The 18,255-nt window shown below is 37.5% G+C and overlaps 1 protein-coding gene across 5 annotated transcripts in view; it reads right to left on the reverse strand.

The window, feature by feature from the left end:
* Window positions 1-16,506, reverse strand: part of Scg3 (secretogranin III) — a 42,418-nt gene extending 25,912 nt beyond the window's left edge. Inside the window, exons 1-8 of one of the 5 annotated variants that reach the window (XM_048793034.1) lie at window positions 16,395-16,506; window positions 11,523-11,666; window positions 10,642-10,694; window positions 10,134-10,179; window positions 9,824-10,039; window positions 5,132-5,274; window positions 4,005-4,154; window positions 689-866 (exon numbers count right to left, since the gene is read on the reverse strand). In XM_048793034.1, coding sequence (XP_048648991.1) covers window positions 689-866; window positions 4,005-4,154; window positions 5,132-5,274; window positions 9,824-10,039; window positions 10,134-10,179; window positions 10,642-10,694; window positions 11,523-11,613 — 877 coding nt within the window. In that variant the 5' untranslated portion in view covers window positions 11,614-11,666; window positions 16,395-16,506. Of the gene's footprint in view, window positions 1-688; window positions 867-4,004; window positions 4,155-5,131; window positions 5,275-9,823; window positions 10,040-10,133; window positions 10,180-10,641; window positions 10,695-11,389; window positions 11,497-11,522; window positions 12,182-16,394 lie in introns of those variants that run through there. The other 4 variants (XM_048793033.1, XM_015480658.2, XM_048793036.1 and 1 more) reach the window with 4 other exon arrangements.
* Between the last annotated feature and the right edge of the window lie 1,749 nt (window positions 16,507-18,255).

Raw genomic sequence — 18,255 nt, forward strand, 5'->3', positions numbered from 1 at the left:
CATTATGTGAGATGATAGATATGCTAAATAGCCTGATTGTAGTCATTTCACGATGTGTACATATATTAAAACATCGAGTTGTGCATCCTAAAGATAAATAATTTTTATTTGCCAATTACACCTCAATATAACTGAAAACAAAAAAAAAGTTACAATAAGAATTGAAGCTTGAGCTGGGGTTATAGCTCAGGGGTACAGCGCTTGCCTAGCACGTGTGAGGCACTGGATTTGAGTCTCAGCACCACATAAAATAAAATAAAGATATTGTGTCCATAAACAACTAAAAAATTAAAAAATAATAAAGAATTGTGCCTGAACTGGGTCAGGGCAGGAACACTGATTAATCACCATAACTGCACCTGATTCTTTCTAGTACTGTGTACACAGCAGATGTTCAATAATTGTTTGTTGAACAAATATAGGAGTGCTTTGTTAACAAAAAGATCAAATTATCCAGAAACCCTACCTTTCCTGATTATCCTTTCCTAAATATTTCCATTACTAGACTGCTTGTTTTGGAAAAAAAAACTAAAATAAATAAAACTGATGTGAACTATTTTTCCTAAGCTTACAGTGTATGTCATTGAGGATTACAGTTGGAAACTGAAAACAGGAACTTATAAAACCACCCACACACTTCCTAGAATTACTATTTATGCTCTGCATGGTCAGAAAACATAGTGGTTACCTGAATCAATACTTTTCAGTAGTGCATAGAAGTTGGGGAAATACTGGAGTTCCTCAAAGTTGTCTTCTCCATAGGTTTTAGTTCTCCTTTCCAAGCCATTTGTCAAGGTTAAGGTGTTAGACACTGTTTCATCATTTTCTCCATTATTAAAACCATCCTGAATTGCTGCCATTGGAGTCTCCAGTGAGGGGGAAAAAAATCCACACACACACATACAAAAGCCTTTGGTTAGAATTAACACAACTCCAGATTAATTCTTTCCTTTATGGTGCCCTTGAACATGAAATGCACAGATTCCTCTTTCTCAAATCCCTGTAGGTTCAAACTTATTTCTTGGCATGCATACATCTCAGTTACATGGAAACTGAAAAAGGCGTTCTCCCTTGAGGAAGACCCCCTGAAGACTCTGGCTCCTGTTCAGGGGAGAAAAGAGTGGAAATCTTCAATGGTCCTGCTCAGCCAAGTTCCCCCCTCTAGGAATCCTCATGAGCCTCTCTTCACAAAACTGCCCTTCCTTGAGGACCAATTCAAATTGTTCATACACTCTACCAAGCGGGTGGTAGAGTTACAGGAAAGCCTTTCAGAATGTTTAGCAGGAGCACAACAGGCACATTTGGGAATTTCTGGGTGACACTTTAGGAGCTGCCGGGATGGATGCATAAAATTCTTTTCTCCCTAGATCTGTTTCTTCTTGGTGTTCACCATCTTAGTGAATTCACTGTTCAGTGGACTACACAGAAATCTAAGAGCTTTTCTTAGCTCTTCTTCCTTTCCCACATCACATCCATCAGCAGCCATGTTGACCCTCCTTTCAAATTTTATGGCAAATTTGAAATTTCTCTCTCCACTATCTCAAGCAGCCTTGGATCTCTCATTTCTAACTGGTACACCACTCATTTAAAATCTCTTCTCAACACTGAATTTTCCATATTGCAGCCAGAGTTATCTTTTTAGTTGTTGGATCACATAGCTCTTTTTCTTAAAATCTGTTATGGTTTAGATGTGGTTTCTCCCTGCAAAAATTCAGGTTGAAATACGACTGCCAATGTAGAGGTGATAGGAGGTGGGGCTTTAAAGACATGATTAGGTCATAAGAGTTCTGCCCTCATGCATGGATTAATATTTTTCTTGTAAGACTGGTTTAGTTTTTTTGAGACTGGATTAGTTCTTATGGAAATGCTTTAGTTCCTGTGAGAGCAGGTTATTAGAAGGTAAGCCTGGCATTTCCTCTCATTCTCTTGCTCACACGCCTACTTGTCCTTCTGCTTTTCCATCACCACTGAGAGCAGCATGAAGCCTTATCAGAAGCTGACTAGACGTTATGGCCTGATCTTCAGTTTTCCAGCTTCTAAAACTGAGCTAAATAAAGCTCTTTACATATTACCCAGTCTCAGGTATTCTGTCACAGCAATAGAAAATGCTACCAAAAAACCTTTTAGTGTTTTCCCATGTCTCTTACAAAAATGTCAGAAACCATCCATGGTTCATAAGGCTCTATATGGGCTGGTCTGGGTCCACTCCCCCATCTCAGCTGTCACTACCCTCTTGCTGTATCAGTCACATTGTCCTTGTTTCAGTTGCTTGGATACTCCATACTTCCTTCTCTGCATGCTGCCTCTTATGTTTACATGCTAACCTGTATTTGACCTTCAATACTCAGCTCAAATTACTTCCTGAGGAAAGCCTTTTCTGAGCCTAAGTGCAGGACAGTTTTCTTTTTTATAAGGTCTCATGGAACCATGTCTTTCTACAGAGCACTTACTGCAATTGTGGTTAAAATGATGATTATTTGAAAACAATCTGCCTTTTCCACTAGACCTTAACCTTCCTTGGAAAAAAAATTACATCTTTTTAAATGAGCAGGGTATTCTCAGTGCTTGGCAATATAGTTAGTATGCAATAAATCTTTGTTGAAAGAATATTTCATTTGCATTTAGATAACACAAGTGAACAAGTCAAGCATATGGACATTTTAGTGGTGAATGAATGGAATGGGATTGAAGGACCATGAAAATATCATGACAGTTCAGACCCTTAAGCTTGAGTTGTGAGTTCTTTGATAAATCTATAAAGCACATTTACATTCACTAGTGGGTGGATCTTTAAAAGCTATTTTTATAGACGACAGATAGTGGGGATTGGAAGTAGGGAGAGAGATGGAAATTTTTGGGCCATCTAGTGAAAAATCCAGACCAAATTTCTATTTTCTTTTTTTAAAATATATATTTTTTAGTTGTAGGTGGACACAGTACCTTTATTTTATTTGTTTATTTTTATGGGGTGCTGGGGATCAAACCAAGTGCCTCACACGTTAGGCAAGCGCTGTATCACTGAGCCACAACTCCAGCCCCCAAATTTCTATTTTCTAACCTCTCTAGAACAGAACCACCACCATCCTATTTTAGATAGGATGTTGGAAGAGACAAGGGGCCATGGGTCTGGGTGCTTGGTGAAGAAAGCCAAGGGAGAGATGAAGAGTTTGATATTCTCTTGTGGTCAAATTCAATTAGAGTTTTGAAGCTTATTTAATGCCAAGGAAAAAATGAAAAGGCAAGGAGTCCATCAAAGGGAAGGATGAATGGCTAGTGTGGATAAAGGATGACAGACAGGCTTCTGAACTAATGAAAGGGAGAGCAGATAGAAGAGCACAGCCTAGAATAGGGAGGCAACATCAGGCTGGGAGATGTAGGACTGTTCTTCTGTGGCACAGGATAGAATCAACACACTCTTTGGCACTGTGTGTGTGTGTGTGTGTTGGAAGCAGATCATGACATCCATTATGAATAGAAATAGAATATCAGGGCTGGGTATTAGCTCAGTGGTAGACCACTTGCCTAGCACATGTGAGGCACTGGGTTTGATTTTCAGCACCACATTAAAATAAATAAATAAAATAAAGATATTGTATTCATCTACAACAACAAAAAGACCCTGTTGAAAAAAAAATTGAATATTAAAAATGCTGTGAGATATTTGGGTCTAGTATACTGGGACTATACAAATAGATATTATGTGATATTGTTATTTCATACTTGATGTGTTATTTTATAGTGCGGTGTAAGATGTAACCTTTACTATAAATAGAAAATAATCTGTAACATTTACATTATTTTCCAAGTAAAATTCATTCATATCTTTTACCTTATTAGCATTTTATGGATATGCATTTTAAGTGGGCTAGAAATGTCACATACTTCAAATCTTCTTTGGCATCAAGGAAGGACGAATTATATACAGATCCAAGTACACACATCTATGCACATGCACGTACCAACACACACACACATACACACACACAACATACACATATACATACCACTTTCTCTGGTATTTTTCCAGCCTGATTCTCAGCCCTGCTGGTGGATTTATTAAGCTCCTCCTCATAATTGTTGGCTTCCTTTGAAATTAATTTTTGTAAAGCCTCTGCAACTTCATCTTCCAGTGTGTGTGCCTGGCTTTCTGTGATCTGTTATAAGAGGCAAAATATATGAACTGCTAGTCCCATTCTTGTGATTTAAAAAAAATCTAGATTAAACTTTGCAGTTGAACATAAATTTTTAAAAGAAGTATCATTCTGGATGCACTGGTGCATATCTGTAATCCTAGCAACTCAGGAGGTTGAGTCAGAAGTATTGCAAATTTCAGGCCAGCCTCAGCAACTTAGTGAGATCCTATCTCAAGATTAAAAAAAAAAAAAAAAAAAAAAAAAAAAGGACTGGAGATGTAACTCAGTGGTAAAACATTCCTGGGTTCAATTCCTTGAATAAAAATTAAATAAAATAGGAATCTTGTGAATTCTCTTTCTGGACAATCCTTCCTATTACCCTACTACATGCCAGTTGCTATAGTAACTGCCCAGCACTCTGGGAAGACATATCTTTGGGCCAACCACGCAAGCTGTCAGTCCTGCCTGTTGAAACTCATGGAACACTTACTTTGAGAAACACCTGAAAAGTCACTCCTCCACAGTTGCATGTCGTAGTCAGGTAAACTTTGAAACTCTGCAAAGTCCTCACCTTACTCAAACCTGCCAGAGCTATGGTGTCAAGCTGAGGCTGGCTGAAATTAGCTTACTTCATGCATTGCATGTCTTTGCTCCTGTTATTTCCTTTTTTGCCACACACACCTTCTAACTTTGCTAGTTATATCTTAACTACCTTTCTAAGCTCAGTTCAAACACCTGTATCTCCAACTGCCCGTTGGAGATAAGCCATTCCTGGCATCCTGCAATGTTCTTACTGGCTCGTTAGCAGTTTGCATTATGGCCGTGTGTATACTTGTCTAGTTCTTCTGACAGACTGTAAATACCTCGAGGGAGAAGTATGGTGCCTACTACAAAGCAGATGCTTTATAAACATTCGGCTACTTGAGTCAAGTGGCTTGGCTTCTTGGCATACTCCAAACTGTGCTAAGATTTGATTTACTTTCTTGCATACAACTTACCAGGCCCAGATTCAGCAGTTTAGAAACAATCTTGTCAAATACTCCTCTGTCATTTTCCTCATAAATCCTGGTAGCAATCTTATGGACAATGTCTTCAGCCGTTAAAGGAGTTCCATCTAGTTGATGAAGGCCATCTGGATCATCTAGAGAGAACAATCATTATTTCATATCATGGTAGGTATTTCACACATCATATTACATTTATAATCTGTACTTTGCTTTTCTAAACTCAGATATGCTTAAGATGTATATAGTGGTGCTTGGTCCACATAAACTCTTGGTTTGAAATAAAACAAGGCTTTTTGAGCTAAGAATCTAGGATGATAATGGAAATTCTGAAAGCCCATGACTATAAAAGCTGAAGATAGTACAGACCTCTCCATTAATTAGTATCACTAATAATAGAAATAATACTAATTTTATTTACAGAGTATGCTGCATTTATATTATATGCCATATTAGTCAAAGCATCCTTCTATACATTTTGTATTTGACATTCTATTTCTGCTCTGGTTGGTAAAATCTCCACTTGTCTTCCTTTTGCAGGCAAATTCCTGGGCTGGGTGCAAGGGAACCTGCTACACATCTAGAATGAGAGATGTGAACTGAAGATTTTTATGACTTACCTGGGATAAATATTTACTCCTAAGTGACTGTGCATCACAGTATCTTTATGGAATGTAGCTTAATCTGACAAGCCCAATTCTCCAGAGAATAGGGAATTTATTTTATGAGCCTGGAATTGAAACTTAAAATATAGCAATAGATCTGCAAAAGGCAATATGTAAATCTTTGCAGAGAAGCATGAAAACAGTATCTTTAGTTTTTCTGGGAATATGTTTGGCAGCACTACTTCAGACTAAAGCAAGGGCCCATTCAGAGGAAAAGCATCAGTGGCAATGAGGCTTCAGAACACATCTATAGGGAACTACTAGGAATCTATTAGTCTTTTCCAATCTATACAATATTGAGCAGATCCAATTTACAAGGCAATTAAATCTCCCTTGTCACTTAGGCAGACTGGAAAGAACAGAATTTGAGCTCAGTAATATTTCTTGTTATCTTGGAACACTTCAAAGAATTATAAGGGTATCAATTTCATGGAATTTTTATGATGATCAGATAAAATAAGATGTAAAAGCACTTTTTAAATCACAAAGTACTATATGAAAGTGAATGGATTATTGTAATTGTGTACAGTGGATTTGGATTTTGAAATAAAGGAACTACAATTATCTTCTAAAGAAAATGGAAATTGAATCCCTGGCCAGATTCTGCCCAAATAATCCTCATCATATTCATTCAAAGAAATAACAACCTAGAATTTCTGCTCTGATTCTTCCCTTTTCTTCCATGGCTTTGAGGATTTGGATAAGGAATTTCTCTCATGACCTTTCTTCCAAGACTCTATGGTGATATATGTAGCCCCAGGAAGAATATCTTCTTGTTTGGAAAGAAACTTAGGAAAATGAGTGGGGTGATTACACATGGAGGACTAAAAGTTTTCTGTCAGTATATAACTGCTGAGCTGTTGACCAGCCTATGAGCTATGAGCCCTGTTAGACCTGAGTACCAGAGTGACAAAGGAGTAAAAAAGCCCTTAAGGAAAAAAATTAAAACAACAACAAAAACCCCATAAAATCAGTTCCCCTACTGCTTGAAAGGAAATCGGGTTCATCATCTATTTTTCAGGAGTACAGACTGTTATTTAGGTCTGAGTTTTCCATTTGTGAGCTGCAACTTAGGCTCTTGGGAATACAGTCTGTCCCAGTCTGCAGAGGTGGAAGAATTTATTTCCCTTCTCACTCATCCCTGAGGATCTCAAAAAGGAAGAGCCCTGGTTGCCTGCTGGAGCTGGAAAATAACTGAGATGACTGTTTTTCAGTTCATTTACTTCACAGCAGGGAGAATGTTAGTAACTCACTGAAGAAATATCCTCTTTCCTCTGCTGCACTGCTGCATATGCTGATCCCAGGGACATAGGTCTCCCACGGCAGAGCTTTGCTAGATGGGGTTAATAACAGAGCACTTGGCCACTAACCCCTACCTGACATTGATTTCCCTTGGCTCTTCTGAAATGGACAGAATCAGTCATAATGACTTCCCTGCTGCTCATGGAGGGAAAGTCCACCCTCTCTATAGAGACCCTCAGCAGGAAGTCAAACATGGATTCAAAATTTAAACCTTTTATTAAGGAGTCACAACATTCTGAGTGGATGTCAAAGGGCCATGTCCCAAGTCATCAACTGTCCAGTTATGTTTTGAAACCTTTGCATCTAATATAATATTTGACATTCATTTGTTCAATAAAGTTTTAAAGTCTTAGTATATGTCAGCCACTGAAAATAGTAATGGATTGGTTAGTCATGGTCTCTGACTGCACAAAGCTTATTATCTAGTTCATTATCTGAAACAGAGAAACTACATGATAAATATTTGTTAGGTGAATGCACACAGGAGCCCTAAGGCACTACCACATGAGGGACTTGGAAAAATCCTGAATCACATGTATTATAGAAAACACTGAAAAGAAGACTTTATGGGCCCTATAGCACAAGCCTATCTGGTGGATTCCTAAATGCATTATTAGATTTGGGAACATATACTGCCCAAATTAGTCTCCTTCGCCCTGCCTTCTGGGACAAATCTGCATGCTTCCAATGTCCTATTCATCTTGGTGGTTCTAAACCCTCTAGTTCTGGGATTTTCAAGATATTAAGAGAAACAAGAAGTTTACCCATAAAATATTCTCTCCAAAATCTTTGGTTTGGCTTCTTTGTGATCTCAAGGAGAGGTAAAATGATCCCATGGGTACAAATAAAGCTATCAGGGATGGCACTTGGTAGTTCTAAACTCACTTGAGATGGTACTATAATGCCAGACAATTTAAAAATGGGTTGTCAAGTTACAAACATATTTATGTCTCTGCTTGCACACATAACCAGTCAAACATTAGACTGTTTTTTTTTTTTTGTTTTGTTAAACCAGTCAAAAGGATCAAATCTATTTTGTACAGTTATGCCAGTGTCTATTTATTGTCCAAATATTTTAGGTTAAAAAATAACATTCAAGATTTTAAAATTTCCCCAATTAGCACAGATTGATATGTGGCAAAATATAAGCCATCGCCTCCATTCTATACCCCACAAGCACAACATACTTCTGAACTCCCCTCAGGCTGTGGTGTCCTCTGAAAGTCAGATTTAACTGACAGTTGTTTTCTGGCAGAGATAATCAGCATGATTCTTTTGTTGCTATGGAGCAAAATAGGGACATAGAAAGCTTGTACTCACTCCTAATCATTGGTCTGCAGAATGGAGAACACATTCTCTTCCTCAATGCCTAGGTACAGCAATTCATTTATTCCCTCTTGTATTCTTTTGCTCAATCATTTATTCATAAATTCATTCAATGAATTCATGAGCATTTAGGTACTGGGGTTATAATGTAAAATTTTCAGTTTAGTTTTGGAGAAAGACATTTATCATAGGTAGTTACACTTATGAATGTAAAATTACAAACTGCCTGAAGGAAAGTTAACAAAGTTTCTATTAGATTATGTGTGTTGGATGAACCTAGAAATGTAGACAGGAACCAGTCTATGCAGACTGTGGAAACCACATTAAGGATTTTGGTTTTTATACCAAGAGAAATGGGAATCTATTAAAGGGTTTTATGAAAACCCCTAATTTGTGTGTTGAAAAGAATACTGTATCTAGTTGCCACATCAAGAATAGATTGAAGCCAGATGCGGTGGTATACACCTATAATCCCAGCAATTTGGGAGGCTGAGGCAGGAGGATTGCAAGTTTGACGCCAGCCTTAACAGCTTAGGGAGACCCTATCTCAAAATCAAAAATAAAAAGGGCTGAGGATGTAGCTCAGTGGTAAAGCACCCCTCGATCCAATCCCTAGTGCAAGAAAATAAAATTGAGAGATACATGGGAAGTGAAAATCAAATTTGATAGACCAGAATTTGAGAGGTGGGGAAGAGATAAATTGTTTAATTCTAGATTTCTGAATAGCAGCAAAGATCACTCTAAAAGGTCTTGTGAGGTAGCCACAGATCTAGAGTTCAATTCTGGACATGTTAAGTGCTAAGTGCTTTTGAGAATTCCAAGCAAGATGTTAGGTAAGCAGACAAGTAAGCCTATAGCTCAAAGAAGTCTGAAGTAGTGGTTTGGCACATCAGAATACATAAACAGTACATGAAGCTACAGAAAGGTTAGGATGATCAAAGGAGAAAGGACATACCTAGGAGAATATTAAAAAGAAAACAGTGGGTATTTCAATAAATATCCTACAGGAGGTATAATATATATAATATATTCTAAGTATGGGAGGTATTTTATTGATCTAATTATTTGACAATTTTTGATAATTTTGTTTGTACAAATTGTTAAACTAAATGAAATGGTAAATAAATTCAACATAAAACATAGATATATTGATTTTATTATTTTTTTCAAGGCATCCCTAATGGAACCTTTAAAGGAAAAGTAAAATTTGGGACTCTGTGAAGTGGGGACTTTGCACATTATCAGCAAATCTGAGCTTCATCTCCCAGTATTAAATTTGACTATTAAAAGATTATGAAATTATAAGAGATGTTTTTAAAGATATAGGACTTCTTCTTAGTCACATAATAGGAAACTTCAAACCAGAGAAAATAAGTTCTTTTTCATCATTTACCTTGAAATTTATGATCCAATCCGCTCTTAGTAGAATCATAATCATCAATCAGTTTTCGATTCTTGGTTGAATCAACATCTTCCACACTCAATTTGTTATCAAATGAGGAACTTCTTATGGATTGTCTTTCTTTCTCAGTCTTTTCCTTTTCTGTTATTGCCTTTAGCAGGTTCAAGTTATCAACAAAAGAGTAATTGCTATCACCTGGCTTGTTTTCTGGAAGAAAAATCCCAAGCCCAACACATCCATTTTAGTTAGTATTCTGATAGTTCACGTTATTTAAATTAACATCAATATAATTTCTTTTTACCTGGAGGGTACGTTTTTTTAATCTTGTCTGCCTCTGCTTCAGCAATCTGTGAAACAAACAGGAGACAGACTTAGTTTAAAATCAATGCTTCACTACTTACCAAGAGCCAAACGATTTAATCCCCATGGAATTTAGTTTTCTTGTTTGTGAAATGTAGATAATAATTCCTATCTCAAAGCATTGTTACAGTGTATAAATGAGATAATGGGCAGAAACTCTATAAATGTGATTTCTTTCTCCTATAATATTTGTGAAAGAACTCTGGTAAATTAAGCAATCTTACAATTGGGTGGATATGATGTTGAACTTACTGGGTTCTTGGATAGTCAGTTCTATGTATTATACAGAACTCAACGTAATTAACTGTTAGAGCATAGAAATTATCAAAAACTTGATTTCTCATCCTTATTTCTACCAATTTACTATTAAACTCCAGATGTCTGTAAACAACAACAAAAAATAACTAAAGCAAAATGAACTGGCATTTATAATTTTGCTTCTGACCTACCTGTTCATTCAAAGGTCTTTCTGCACTTAATTCTCTATTATGTAGAGATTTGTCTAGAATAAACACACACAAATATAAATTTAATTGTGCATTGGAAAGAGAAAATACATTTCTCATTAAAATCTTTTTAAAGCTGGGGTTGTAGCTCAGTGGTAGAGCACTTACCTAGCATGTGTGAGGCACTGGGTTTGATTCTCAGCACCACATTAAAAAAAAATAAATAAAGGGCCACCAACAACTAATAAAATATTTTTTAAAAAATCTTTTAAAAAAGAAAATAACAAATATTAGGAAAACATTTCTGGATGACCGAAACAATATATGTGAATAAATAATATAAGACAACAAATATCAATATTTCCTTGTTTATGATCTTGGTATTATTTCCTGAGTTAATAGAATCACACTCCCTCCCACCCCCATCAGAAATTTAACACATAGTTCTGACACTTGGCTTCCCAGCTTTTCTCAACTAGAGAGGGCATAATTTGGATTGGCATTATTGGCATATTAAAAGCTCTTTCATCATATACTGCACCTGTTATGAATAGAGTATCTGAAAAGAGTTTTAAAACAACAAGCAAGCAAACAAACAAACAAAAAGCCACTTTAGGTGGAAAAGCTACTCCCTCCTCCCACTTTGAAAATAACATCTTTTAAAACACCCATATTATTTCTCTATCTTTCAAAATAAAGTGGGTGGTGGTAAATCTGTCTTCCGTTTGGTTCTAAATTCAAACTGACTTGCCTGTCAACATGCACGGATATGATTTGATCAGAAAACGAAGCAGGGTGATTTACAGCTCTCGGATCATACCAAGCTTTATCTTTTCGTGGCGAAATGAAAGGAAGGTGGGAAGAAGGAAAGTGTCCACACATACCTTGGCTGCCTCCCAGTGTGGGGAAAGCTATAATTGGGGTGCTGTGGAGCACCAACACCAGAATCCAAGTGCCGGTCCAAAGGAACCCCATTCTTCCACTCTTGGCTTCAGAAACAGCCTGGCGCCAGGCTCCCGGCGCTGGAGCTTTTGTTATGAATGAAAAGAGGAGTAAAAAGCTGGAAGGGCCAAGAGGGCGGGTGCGGGGAGGGAGAGTGGCAGGGACCGGAGGCCTGGGGAGCTCGGCGTCGCTCGGAGTGAAGGGAATTGACGGACTCGGGCGCTCGGGAGCCGGGTCTCCAGGTGGAAGAGAGCGCTGTCCGCTCGTGGGTGCTGAAGTTCCTGTGACGCGGGGCCAGCCGCAGGTCGGCTAGGGCGTAGCTTTACTCTGGCTCCCTCCCGGAAAGGAAGTGAGGGAGGAAGCGCATGCTCCATGCAAGCCAGAGGCGGGAAGGGATGGCGTCAGCGACTCCGGGGCTACTCCAGGGCCTCGGGAGTGGAACGGGGGAGGGGCGAAAGACCCGCTAGCGTATTTTCTGTGCCGCAGTCCTGGGGGTGCTTCTGCGCCCAGGAACAGCCGGATTGCTGTAAGCTTGACATCATTGTCGTAACCTTCCATGTAACCTTACTTCAAGGACTAAATGCCTTCTCCACCCGTGCACCTGCCAAGGAGAGTTAGATAACCTTCGGCAAAAGAGTTTTGCTTTGGGATTCTTCTTCTGGTATAACTGCTCCAGAATCTCTTCTTTCCGTTTCACCTACTGTATCAAAAGGTAGATATAATTCTATTGTCCTTAGAAAAGCCCTGCCTTTCGTGACTTGTGTTGACATACCGAACAACTCTTGATGTTCTTGGTCTTAGCTCCACAGTCTTTTATCTCAATTTCATTTTTCTTATAGTGCTGGGGATCCAAGTCAGGGCCTTGTGCATGCTAGGCAAATACTCTACCCCTGAGCTACGCCCTCAGCCCCTTGTGGAGTCTTGGGAAATTCAAGGAACTTTCTGATGTTGAAGGAAAAATCAGTAATACATTCTCACTCCTCCTGATGCTAAAACAATAAATCATTGCCTGTCCATTCCTGAGTAGATGAGCAGCAATGGGCCAGTTTTATTCTCCTTTTCCCAACCAAGTGGGAGAAAAACAAAACAAAACAACAACAACAAAAACTGCACTTCTGTAAAATTCTTCCCCAGGTTGCAGGTCTCAATTATGCCTGAGGACTTTGCTGTTCAAGGGGGTTTTTGAAGAGAAGGGACATCCATGAAAAGCGTTTTTCACCATAAGTCTAGAGGTTCTTCCTATATTCTGAGACTAATCCCAGAAGCCTATGATTATTGCATACAAGGAGAAATCCAAAGAGTTTTAAGTAATGAATACAAGCAACATAATGTGAGCAGGGTGCTGAGCAAGCTCTTTAGTCTCTAATTTTTTAAACAGAACTTGGATCCTTTCCTTTGAGCCATGGCTTGCTGGGAACCAGTGTGAATAATGACCAAAGAGAAGGATTCAGCACAATCAAGCCTTTGATTTCTGTACCCCTGCTTTTCAAGGAGCAAGTTAGTTATTCAAGTACCTAAAAACAAACAGACAACCAAGCTGACAAACAAATCTCCTTCATTTTGAAGGTTTTTGAGTTTGGAGGTCATTCAAATATTTCCTTAAAGAATCTAAAAAGTACTGCTTTTTTAAATTTCCATGTGAATCTTTTTTTTTAATTAACACAAAAATTGTACTTATTTTGGGGGTTATGGAGTCCTACTAAATCTAATGGTTACATCAAATAGCTCTTTTTTCACAGTAATAACATAATATTATTATCCTAGTATACTGCATTCTTAAAAATTAGGCCATATTATAAAATCCCAGCTAAGTGAAGGGCAAATTTCCTTGGTTTCTTCTTCTTTAAAATGGAAATGCAGGGTTGTGACTCAGTGGCAGAGCACTTGCCTAGCATATGTGATGCACTGGGTACAATCTCAGTACTGTGTCTATAGTGTACTTACACATATCAATAAATAAAATAAAGGTCCATTGACAACTAAAAAATATTTTAAAAAATGGAGATATAGGCTGTTTACCTCCCACTGGTATTGTGGAGACCAAATGGGTACATGTTTTGAACAAGTCATTTTTATGCTGAGATTTTTGACACAGCCTAAAAAAAATGTCATGAAATGTTTTCAGAAGATTTTTTTTTTGTGGCAACTGAAAGAAATTTTGCCACCAAAAGAAATAGCATCCAATATTATGTAAAATAGTCATTTACTAAATCTGAGACTTACTCTGTCACTGACAATCCCTTAGTCTTCCTTTATCCTTGTACCACTCCTGATTCACCTCTCCCCTACTCTATATTTGCAACTGGGAGACTCAGGAGAAGAATGAAGATAAGTGATGGCTATTAAGTATGTTTCATTTCTTATCCCCAAAAGAAAAAGTATACTTCATTTTTCTTTGCTATTTGGGCTCAAAGTTATTATGTTAAATGGACACTTAATTTGGGAATGTTATGTTTTTGATTAAATGTATTGTGAAGAACTGAGTAAACTAAGAAGCTTGATTTAGTTTACATTCTTTAGTCTTAAAGGTTATCCCACTGGACTTAGTATAAATCTATAAATGGAGTCAAGCCAAATTTCATTTATTCATTCATACACTTAACAGATATTTATTGAGCACTTGAAATGTACCAGATATAGATAGATGCTGGGTATACAGACAATTAAAATGTTGATATCTGCTGGTCTTATAACCTACTAGAGAAAATATTGTGTTTATAACAACACCTATTTAGTAAATAGGTTTCATGTGCAACACGCTGATCTTCTTTAAATATAAGTGAACAAATACTCAATTACATGTGCAAAGTTCAGATGGAATCTAAATGATGGATTTCTTTCAAAAAGAAGATGGCTCATGTATAAATGATAAAAGATTAAAATGTTTTATTCTTATAAGTAAGTACACTATAGACATTAAATAACATTTTAAAAATTGAAAATTACAAGATGAGTGCATTGACACAGATCAAATGATTGTGAAATAGTGTAGAATGCTCAGTGAGTCTGTCAATGTTGCTTATGTACTTGTCAACACACAAGTAGATCAACTGTTATGTGCTCATTGCTGGTGGGAAGATGCCTTCTGAGCTGAAACTTGAAGATACATTTAAAAGATGTTTTTGTTTATTATAGAAAAATTATTAATCATTATTGCATATTTTATTACATAAAATTTCAAACACAAAAGAAGATAAAATCTTGAAATGTGTACCCATGAATCTATTACCCAACTTCAATAATCATCGATCCATGTCCACTCATTTTATATACCGAGGCACTTCATACTCCCAATGAATTATTTACTCAGAAAAGCCCAGAGGGCATGTCATTTCATCCATCAATGTGTCAGTATGTTTATGTAAAAGATAAGGGTTATTTTTTCCAACATTATTGTAATACCTTTAACCTACCTCATAAGAATAATACTGCCTTAGAATCATCAAATACCCTGTCAGAGTTTAAATTTCCCCACTTTCCTTACAAATATTTTTACAGTTGGTTTGCTTGGACCAGGATCTAAACAAGGCCATGCATTGCATTTGGTTGGCATGTGAGAAATACATAGAGGTGCAAGACTGAAGAGACAGGTATTTTCAAGGTTTGCTTTAACTTCCCCAGAAAAGTTAATTGCTTCCTTGGGATAGTGTGTACACTTTCAATATAGTTTGTATTCCATTATGATGCTTTTTGTAAATGCTTTTTTCCTCCTTATTTTAAAAAACAGTACTATAAAAGACCCTATATTCAATCCCAAGTACTGGGGGGAAAAAAACCTATAGACACACCCACACATGCATATACATTGAGGGAAAATTCCTGAAAATACAGATAAACAAAATGCTAACTTTTGATCTTTGTCTTTTTGGTCCAAATTTTTTGCTGAGAAAATATTTATATATATATATATGTATTTATAAAATTGTGTTGCTTACTATAAATATATGCTTACATATCTGGCTGTCTACATGACTGAACTGTGAACTTACCAAGGGAAACTATCTTGTTTCACTCACCTTTGATTTCCCAGCCCTTCTTAAAAGTATCTGGAAATATATTTGCTTAAATAAATGAATGAAGTAATGATGGGTTGCCTATTTATCTTTGGTTTTCAAAAGAACTATGATAGCTGTATGCTTTTGGAGGAGACACTATCAGAATTGATTCCCCACCCAGCATTTTCATTACAAAAGAGTAGACTTAAAGAGGAGGTATTTATGAAAGGCAATGACCCTCAGAACCACAGAGTTATAGGAATGGATCTGTTGTTGTAGAGGAGACTGGCACAGGATGCCTATACTAGAGCTGGCTGCTGGTGTAACTCAAATGTCAAGTAAATATGGGCAATTTTTTTTTTTTTATTCCTCGGTATTGAACTCAGGGGTATATAACCACTGAGCTACATCCCCCAATCCTTTTTATTTTTTATTTTGAGACAGGGTCTTGCTATGTTGCTGAGAGCCTCCCTAAATTGCTGAGGCTGGCCTCAAACTTGTGATCCTCCTGCCTCAGCCTCCCAAGTTGCTGGGATTACACGTGTGTGCCACCACACCCAACCAAGAAATAAATGTGGAATCTGGAAATTTACTGTCAGAGGAAAGTTGAAATAACCAAGCATAGTGGAGCTAATAGCAAGACTAAAAACAATCAAGGAAAAGGAAAACATGGAATTGAAAAGAGAATATGAATAAGGAAAATGGGCCCCAAATAACTAGATGTCATAGGCCATCCAAATGTAGAAAATCCCCAAAATGAATCTGAGACTGGGTGGGAGGAGAAAGTAGCCAGACAGCAAACTTTTCTTGTTCACTTACCTTGTTTGTACCATGGCTAAGCCAGGTCAGATGAATGGGCTGCTCCACCGGCTGTTGGAGGAAGAAGATGTGAGACTATGACTGAAGGCTTCCTCCGGAAGCACAAATGTAGCAGTTTCCAAGAAGCAATCAGAGTGAATATACAAGGCCAACACCACAACGGAGGCCCACTACACCATTGAATATAGTAATTAAAACGGATTAAACATTTTTGAGTGAAAGTATCAGGTTGCCTAGTAGCAGTGTGATTCCTATTATAAAAAGTGTGTGTTGGTGTGAGAGAAATTTATCTGGTAGTCTATTTCCCACAATATTTATAGCAGTTGCCTGATTAGTACTTTTTCCTTTGATCCTTAGGCAATCCTTGATTTTTAAAAATATTTTTTTAGTTGTAGATGGACACAAAACCTTTATTTCATCCATTTATTTTTATGTGGTGCTGAGGATCAAACCCAGTGCCTCACACATGCCAGGTAAGCACTCTACTGCTGAGCCACAACCCCAGCCCAATGCTTGAATTTTCTTTTCTTTTTTTGGTGGGGGAGGGTAGGGAGGAGTACCAGGGATTGAACTCAGGGGCATTCAACCACTGAGCCACATCCCTAGTTCTATTTTGTATTTCATTAGAGACAGGGTATCACTGAGTTGCTTAGTGCCTCCCTAAATCGCTGAAGCTGGCTTTGAACTTGCGATCCTTCTGCCTCCACCTCCAGAGCTGCTGAGATTATAGGCTTGCACCACTGCACCCAGCCTTGAATTTTGAATATGAGTATGTATTAATTTTATGATCTAGGCATATAGTCTATATAAATAATTTTGTGTGCTACAATGTTTCATATACCATTATGTTTTAGATGTCTATAATAATTTTTTTTCTGGGATGTGAAAAGCTTTATCCTGAGCTACATCCCTAGCCCTTTCTATTTTATTTATTTATTTATGTATTTGGTACTGAGGATTGAACCCAAGGGCACTTTACCACTGAACTACATTTCCAGCCCTTTTTTATTTCCATTTTACAGGGTCTTGCTAAGTTGCTTAAGACCTTGCTGAGTTACTGAGGCTGGCTTCAAACTTGCAATCCTCCTATCTTAGCCTCTTGAGTAGCTAGGATTATAGGCATGTACCATCAGAGCCAGCAAATGATGGGATATGTTCTGAGAATTGTGTCATCCTTTGAACATGCACTGAACCAGGAGACTAAAAAGTGGATGTTCAGATGCAGACAGTCTCCAGTGGATCAAGGTGGTAGTCACTTCTTGTTTCTTGCCTTGGTTCCATATTAGGTTATTCTAGAGAGAGCTTCCTGAGTCTCCCCCCAAAGAAAAATGATTATGTGGAGATTCAAGAGATTCTGCCTACTGAAACTAGAGTATTCTAGAGCTGGCTCTCAAGTAGGTTAGAAGTCTCTCTTAGGTTATGTTCTGGGGTCTTCCTTGCTGCATGTCAATTTATCTACTTACTGACTCATGGATCTGAAAGAAAATGAGGAATATCTGGAAATTTTGCCTAGAAAGTTGAGGCAGTTTGGACAGGAAGGCAGTGGCAGGAATCTGTTGGGAAATTCTCTTTTCTTTCTCCACATTTTTTATTGGTGTAGTATAGTTATAAACAATGGTGGTATTTGTTGTTACATATCAGTACTCGTAGACAATATAACAATATAATTTGATCAATATCCCTCTCCAGTACTTTCCCCTCTTTGGGGAAATTCTTAATTTTTCTACTTTGAGGAAAATCCAAGTACTTAAGCAGTCTATATGTGTCTGCATTTTTTGACTCCCCACTGTATCTCTGACTTCATCTTTTATTATTGGCCCTCAGACTCTCTCTAATCTAGCTATGTAGGATTCCTCAATTA

The sequence above is a fragment of the Marmota marmota genome, unplaced genomic scaffold, assembly GCF_001458135.2.
Source record: "Marmota marmota marmota unplaced genomic scaffold, marMar, whole genome shotgun sequence".
Taxonomy (NCBI): Eukaryota; Metazoa; Chordata; class Mammalia; order Rodentia; family Sciuridae; genus Marmota; species Marmota marmota.